Here is an 8,188-nt window from a genome sequence, read left to right as displayed (position 1 = left end):
TGCTCCGTTAAGTGCTTATGGTTTAAATTGTGACTGATCATTAAATAATGCTGACATGAACACAAACAAACGTCCTATTTGTGTCTATATTAAAGGAGAAGGCATCTCCTCCCAAATCAACATGGGCAAATATATACTACTAGTGCCGGTGTATGTTGATGAGATTATGGAATGGTTTTCATTTCTTTTGCAATTATAATTCTGTTTTTTTTTTCTTTTTGTTATAAAGGAGGCCCATTGCAATTACAATTCAGTTACCACTGAAATCAAATGGGTGATCTTCATGCTTTGATTAAAAAAAAGGCTTTTGACAAAAAAACTGTTGCATACTTTCTTTCTTGTAATTTCTATTTCAGTATTTTCTCCCTATATCCGCTTTTACAATAGACCGATTTATGAATGATGCTCATCACCGGTCGATCAAAACAAAAACCATTTGACATCAAATTCTCTCTCTTTTGCGACTCATGTATTCTAATTATATACACAATAGATTAGACATAAACGTCAACAAAGAGATATAAACGCACTCCTTCAAACATCAAAACTAAGGAGAAAAGTCCCTGGTCCAAGCGAATTCAGCCAGCAAGACTTTCATCCATTAATGTTTGTTAATTTTTCAGCACATTAATCACGTGTCCGTGTCTAATCTGGGATTCTTCATGCTCGTTCTAAAGCGTGGGTTTGAAGCTGGATACGAAGTCAGTGTCGCATGGACGTGAAGTAAGGCACTTTGATCGGCGGACAGGGTGACCTTGAAGCCACAAATGCACTCGACTGTATATGCTATTAAGATAAAATTTCTGAAGAGAAAGATTGTCAGCTCTCCTTTATAGAACACTTAAATCACCTGTCCATTGACTTCCTGAATTGAACCATCTTTTTGGATAGAGTTTCCACATAAGCGGGATTAATAAAAGGCAAACACCAAATAGAGGATTTCTCCTTTGTAGTTGAGAAATGTCGGGCTAAGCTATCGAGTTGGAAAGCTAACTTACTATCCATGGCGGGTCAAGCTGTCCTAATTAAAGCTACCATTGCTGCCATACCCTCTTACTATATGCAATGTTCTCGCCTCCCGCAATCTATTATTTCCAGCCTTGACAAAATAAACAGAGATTTCCTTTGGAGTTACACTTCGAACAAAAAGAAACTTCATTTAGTTTCTTGGGAAACTGTTACGAAACCAAAGGCCATGGGAGGATTAGACATCCCTCGCATGGACATCAATAACAAAGCGCTACTGGGTGATCTCGTCTCCAGAACATCAACTTTTAAGGCTCCATGGGCCTGCCTGCTTCGTCATCAATTCACCTCGCAAAGCCTAGCTCGACTTCAACAAGCCTCCAGTAACTGGAAAGCACTGAGGGTTGCTATGGAAGTTTGGGAAAAAGGCGCAAAGTGGTCGATCGGCAATGGTTCCTCAACCCTCTTTTGGACGGATAGATGGGCAGATACAGCTACTCTTACAAGTCTCATACATGGTCCGTTGCCTGCTCAAGAAGCCAATAGACTGGTTAACTCTATCATATCAATCAACCGATCTTAGGACTTCTCTTCCCTGCCTTTCGTGCTGCCCAAAAATATCCAAGACTCCATTTGAGGACTCCCAACGGGACTTAGGGATGACGTTCTAGACTCTGTCATTTGGGGACTCACTCAAGATGGCAAATTTACTTCAAAATCAGCCTACCTCCTCTATCTCGATCACTATAGCAGCCCGAATACTCAGTGGGAATGGCTTTGGAAATGTCCGACTCTCCCCCGCATCCTTTAGTTCATTTGGCTATGCTTCATGAATAAACTCCCTACGGCTAGCCACCTTGCTCATTACAAGCTGTCTATTCCGCCGTATTGTCCCCGCTGTCCCTCGGAATTGAAACCACATATCATATTCTTCGGAATTGCTCCAGTGCACACTCCTTTTGGCAACACTTCAGAGTTCCAGCTCTTGCGTTGGCCACCTTCACGGAGCCTCTCACAGAATGGGTGCGGCAAAATCTCTCCAGTACCATTGCATCTCACTTGCATATTCCTTGGCGGGTTTTCTTCCCCTTTGCCATGTGGCACCTTTGGAAAAACATGAACAACCTCACATTCTCTTCGAAACCTCTCCATAGTAACCTAGTCGAGTACACCATTCAAAAGGCTGCGGAGTTCTATGCAACTATGTCCAATACCCCTAAAACGTCCGGCTCTACCATTCATGTCTCCTGGGAACACCCCCCCCGGATGGATTTCACAAACTCAACTCTGATGGGTGTTCGAAAGGCAATCCCGGTATAGTTGGCGTGGGTGGCCTCATCCGAGACTCACTTGGTAGATGGATTGCTGGGTTTTCAATGAACCTTGGGTGCACTACTAGCCCAGTTGCCAAACTCAAAGCACTAAGACAAGGATTGACAATTGCCCGTGCTTATGGAATCGACTGCCTTGTGGTTGAACTTGATGCGAAGTTGATTTTAAATTGGGTATGGGGGAATACTCCCAATATGGAACTAATAAATTTGATCGATGACTGCAGGACCCTTTGCCAACAATTTGAAGTTATTATCCCGAAGCATACATACAGGGAAGCCAATCAATCTGCTGATCATCTTGCTAACATTGGAGCGAAATTTTCGAATAGCCTCGATATATTTTATCAACCCCCTCTTTCTCTTAGGGAGTTCTTATTTCAAGAAACTATGGGACTTTCGTTCCTGAGATTTGTAAGCGCTTTGCTCATAAACGGTTAATTTCTAATGCATTTCATTATTCTACCAAAAAAAAAGAGGTGCGATGCAGAGACGCTCTCATATGAAATTAAGAGTGTTTGGTTTCAATTCTTATCGAGGAGAGTTCTTATATCCATTTGTTAGGCATATCAATAGTCATTCGCTAAGTTCGTGCCCCTATCTTGGAATTGAAAAATAGAGGACCTGAAGAGGTCAAATTTGGGCAAAAGTTAAATTGGTCCCCGACATATGTTGATCATAAATAAGCCCCAAGGCGGGCAGAAATAGTCGACAGTAATAAATGGAATCTTAAATTCCTGAATGGAGCCCAGAACGAAGGGGCTGGGCCCAGATGGAAGGGAAGTGGGCTTTGGTAAAGCACTTCTCGGGTAATTCTCGACTCGACTCGGCTCCCGTCGGCAGCTACTAATCACCATCGATATCATCACACAGTAGATATTCTATATAAATCGGTGATTAAATGCCTCGGATCAAATAAAAGCGATGCGCCACTAACGTGTTCGATTTCTCAGTCACACACGTCTCCTGTAGATCATAACGAAAACCGTGATGCAATGGTGTCCAATGTACAGATAGGAGAGGGTGCTACTGCGTACGACTCAATCATATATCCAACAACCTTCGCATTTCTTAAGATTTAATTAGAGCGACTTTAGCCCGTATGTTGATTTACCACTGCATGCAATTGATTAGTTGCATATGCATCTTGGTCTCGCCCTATGCCAATATATATGCAGCTTTAAAAATTGTACGCTTTTCACATCTATTGGTATCGGAAGACGAAAGCGTATCTCAGACCAAAGCCTGTGGTTTTGATCACCCTGGACTTATAATTTCCGAATAACCTTAAATAAGCTCCACATTTGGGCACGGTAATAATGCTGATTCAGGAAAAACAATTCGTGATGACTAAAATTACTAGGAGTGCAGTGCAACAAGTCGCTTGCAATCGAGAATTTATGTAAGATTATATTTTTCTATGAAACATAACGTGTAGTATGATAGGTCCGATCTGTGCGGGCCTTGGATTGGATCGCCGAGTGGACCCCACCGGAACTCGAGGAATTCCGATGGAGGTTAAATCAAAATGCAAGCAATCAAATCTCCCATGGAAAGTAACAAGTTAAAAGGGAATAGAAATGAGGACAAGTGAGAAGAGACTAACAAGAAACCCCTTATTAGACGGCCACAACCATCGTCCTTCTTGCCGGCCTCATTGCCTCTCTCTCTCTCTCTCTCTCTCTCGCTCTCCAATCTCCCCAGTCCCATCCGATCCCATTATTATTAAACCCCTTCTAATTGGTTAATCGTCACAATCCTCTCTCATCTCTCTCTCGCTCTCTCTCAAGACCTTTTCCACATAAAAATAACAGAAGGGAAAGGGTTTCCCTTCAAAATTTTAAGGGGGCATTTAGAACCACAATAAGCTCTCCCATTTTAATGGCGAAGACTTCACAGCAAAATTACCACAGCAAGAACCGGCAGGCACCATCGTCCAAGGACGGCCACGGTAACGGCAACGGCAACGACAGCGGCAGTGGCGGTGTCAAGCCTGCTGTGACCAAAGTAAAGCGGACGAGGAAAAGCGTCCCCAGAGAGTCCCCTCTTCAGCGCAGCTCCATCCATCGCGGCGTCACTAGGTAATAAGAAATTCATTATTTGTCACTAGGTAAAAAGCAATACATTATATTCACATGGTTGGATAAGTAATAATGCATGGCGATTCGAGTTTGTTTGAGCTATATATGTTTCGGATTTTGTGATGTATGTGATTAAACAATTTTCATTTGGTTTTAGGCATCGTTGGACCGGACGATATGAAGCTCATCTGTGGGACAAGAACTGCTGGAACGAGTCTCAGAACAAGAAAGGAAGACAAGGTTCCCTTTCTTCTTTGTTCCCTGTTTTTGATCTCTCTTTTTTTTGGGGCAGTGAATTAACTGACTGTTTATATGTGTTTTTTTTTTTTGATGGGTCTTCACTTGATGATGGCATGGCGTGGAATATCATCTCACCGAATTGCAGTATATCTAGGTGAGTTCGTTATGGATCCACTTTCGAAGAGAATGACTTTTTCTTCCTTTTATTTTATTATTATTTTCAATTTTTATTGAGTTTCACCTTGTTTTTCATGAATATAAATTCCTTAGTGGAATCTTTTAAAAAAAAATCGTGCAATAACCCACATTTTTCCTTTCTTTTTTTTTTCTCTAAAAGTAATTATTTCTTCTTTTTGTGCCGCGGTCCCATTAGAAGATAATCACGGTATTCATCCTCTTCCGCAGAAACCACTGACTTCATGTTCATGGTGCCAAAGCGTGAAAATGGATTTATTCATGAAAATGTTTATATGAAAAATGGTTGGTGTGTAAATCAATTTTCAGGGGCTTACGATGATGAAGAAGCCGCTGCACATGCATATGACTTGGCTGCATTGAAGTACTGGGGACCAGAAACTATCCTTAATTTTCCAGTAATATTATTACGACTCCACTTCTCAATATAATTTCCCCCCCGCTAATTTATTTTTGCCTTTCTTAAGGTTGAAAATTAATCGTGTTACAAAACCTCGTTCGATGTAGTTGTCAACGTACCAAGAAGAACTCACGGAAATGGAGGGCCAGTCGAGGGAAGAATACATTGGGTCGTTGAGAAGGTACATAATTAAGTCGTCTAGTCATATATATATACATATATTAAATTGTGCTGTGTATAATTTCTAGAAAAAAATATATCTATGCGTTACAATTAGCCAATGTCTGCATAACTCGGGTTAAACTAAATTTATGCATTAACACTTCAAATCCATTTCATCAGGAAGAGCAGCGGATTTTCTCGTGGCGTCTCCAAATATAGAGGAGTAGCAAGGTTCGATGCTAAGATATTAATTTATGGGCATCTCTTTCACGTACATATATAAAAAGTTATAAAATTAGTTGATATATATCTAAAAAATGACGATGAATGTAGATCGATCCGAAGATAGATATAATCGAGTACATTGAATAGTTGCATGCAGGTAATGCCCAAATATACGTAGCTCGTAGTCCTACATAAACATATATATATGTATATGTATATCCACTTAGATATATGACAAGGGCACATATATGGATATAGATGTACACTTTAGTTCTTATTAATGTCAATATATATATATATATATATATATATATATAAAAGCATGTAAATTATATGAATATCTCAGTATCTATTCATGCACTTCGTAATAAATTGGTTTGACAAACATATCCCCAACTTCTACTTAAACTACTTGGCTACATTCCAAGTAAAGTACATTAACACACTTTTGGTAAAATTGATGAATGAATCAAATTAATGGATATTTACATACACACATATATATGTATCAATAAAATGAAGGGCCGTAAAAGAAAAAAATCAGCCCTACACTATTAGTGAATTAACTAACTTTTCTCTATGGTTTTATTAATTGTTTTGTACTAAATTAGTTCTCTTTTATGTAATTGCAGACACCATCATAATGGTAGATGGGAAGCCCGAATCGGTCGAGTGTTTGGCAACAAATACCTTTACCTCGGAACCTATGGTAAGCTTTTCTTTACTCGCAATCTTTAGATATATGCATATTTCGTGTTTCACATTTAAAAGAATTGAGTATTTATGCTTTGTGAATACAAAGATGTCGAATTTTCACCTAAATTTCAAAAACTTCGAATTTGATTAGGTACTTCTCTTTTTCTCTGTTTTTCCTTTTCTCTTGTCCAAAGTGCAAAGAATCATCTATATGCATAATGTACACGTTATTATCGCTAAATTAAATAGGAATCCTACGGGAGCAGAACCATCCTTCCTAACCTTTCGCAGGTTTATTGTGAAGAATAACTTCGGACACCGAAAAAGTACACCGAAAAAAAAACAAGAATAACTTTTAGCCTATGAAGTTATGGAAAAAGTCAAAAAGAAATCTTGCCACAGATTCTTTCACCTGCCATGTGGCTAACTTCTAGGTCCCCAAATGTCAAAATGCAACTATATCTCCTCAAATTTTGCTGACAAAAAGGCAAGATCAAAGCCATCACGTAGATAAGACATATACAATTTCTTTAAGTTTAATTTATGAAAAATTACCCGTCATATTTGTTATCAAATTAATTTTATGCCAACGAATTTCATCATAAAAAGTTAATCTGGTAATTTGTAAAAGTTCTTAACGATCTCCATGAAGGATAATACTTAGAGCATCTCCTTAAATTACTCTATTATTTTATGGGCACGCATATAATATTCGGTCGATGATGTATGGGGGGACGGCGAAAAATTTTCAAAGGCAATCAATCAAAGTTAGTTGGGATATAGATCACCCAACCCTCAACTGCTTATTTCTGCTATTCAATTTACTTACATTTCCCGAATAATAATAAATTTTACAAACCCTCCACCGAAATCTGCATGCAAATTGAATTCCCCCAATTTATTGTGTGTCCCGATCTCCAATTGTCAAACCAACCTGACGATATGCGCAACTCATTTTTGCTTTTGCCATTTTTGTTTTTGCCCTCCTCTTTAGAATTTTCTAATTGGGTGTTTTTTTTTGTTTTGTTTTCCCTGCCTATATGTCACTTTCAGCCACCCAAGAAGAAGCAGCCACAGCATATGACATGGCAGCGATTGAGTATCGAGGACTTAACGCCGTTACCAACTTCGACCTCAGCCGTTACATCAAGTGGCTTAGACCTAGCAACCAAAGCATTAACCCCAACTTCTCCCAAGCTAGCCCTAACAGTGAGGCCGGCGCGCTCCCGAACCCCATCCCCGAGCTAGGGTTCAGCCTCTTAACGTCCGCATATCAGCAGAATGGCGAAAACAAGGCTCCTACTTCGCGGCCGGATGGCTCGGCATCGTCGGCCCTGGGGCTTCTGTTGCAGTCCACAAAGTTCAAGGAAATGCTCGAGAGGACTTCCGCTCAGGACTCCCCGTCGACTCCCCCAGAGTCCGACTTGCCGCGCAGAAGCTTCCCTGATGACATTCAGACGTACTTTGACTGCCAGGAGTCCAGTGGCTTCGGCGAGGGCGATGACAGTATCTTCGGCGACTTGAACTCGTTCGCTTCACCTATGTTCAACTGCGAACTAGAGTCATGAGGGCGCATGCATTTCATATCATAGAGGTAGTTAAATTCGATGAAGAAATTACTAAAAGGGTAAGGCTAAACACGAGTCGTTGAGATTCTTTTTAGATGCTTCATTTCTTTCTATATAATCTTGAGAGTCTATAGAAAGAGGAGGGACTAAGTTGTCTTGGATTTCATTTGTTGATTACATGTACATAAAGGGCATTCGTTGTTTCCTCGTATTAATTTCTTTCTTGTAATAAGACGAGCTGGCATGACAACTGTGTCCTCGACAAGACTATTTTCCCAATTTCCAATCATTTATTAATAGATATTTGTCCTTTTTTGAAGGTCT

General features: G+C 39.9%; 1 protein-coding gene across 1 annotated transcript; it reads left to right on the top strand.

The window, feature by feature from the left end:
- The first annotated feature begins 3,928 nt into the window (after positions 1 to 3,928).
- On the top strand, positions 3,929 to 8,188 carry LOC116198733 (AP2-like ethylene-responsive transcription factor At1g16060). Its single transcript, XM_031528954.1, has 8 exons — positions 3,929 to 4,378; positions 4,536 to 4,618; positions 4,764 to 4,772; positions 5,123 to 5,211; positions 5,321 to 5,394; positions 5,556 to 5,606; positions 6,233 to 6,309; positions 7,350 to 8,188. Exons 1-8 carry the CDS (start codon positions 4,179 to 4,181, stop codon positions 7,862 to 7,864), a joined length of 1,098 nt encoding a protein of 365 aa, XP_031384814.1. The 5' UTR covers positions 3,929 to 4,178; the 3' UTR covers positions 7,865 to 8,188.

Source organism: Punica granatum, chromosome 3 (assembly GCF_007655135.1).
Source record: "Punica granatum isolate Tunisia-2019 chromosome 3, ASM765513v2, whole genome shotgun sequence".
NCBI classification, from domain to species: domain Eukaryota; kingdom Viridiplantae; phylum Streptophyta; class Magnoliopsida; order Myrtales; family Lythraceae; genus Punica; species Punica granatum.
Note: the sequence above shows the minus strand (reverse complement) of the source record. Positions and strands in the feature narration are given on the sequence as shown.

Excerpts from the sequence above, each read along its gene's own strand:
- LOC116198733 (XM_031528954.1), top strand. The coding sequence starts at position 4,179 with ATGGCGAAGACTTCACAGCAAAATTACCACAGCAAGAACCGGCAGGCA. Across the intron at positions 5,212-5,320 it reads AAACTATCCTTAATTTTCCA|TTGTCAACGTACCAAGAAGA; the intron begins GTAATATTATTA and ends CGTTCGATGTAG. Across the intron at positions 6,310-7,349 it reads CCTTTACCTCGGAACCTATG|CCACCCAAGAAGAAGCAGCC; the intron begins GTAAGCTTTTCT and ends TGTCACTTTCAG.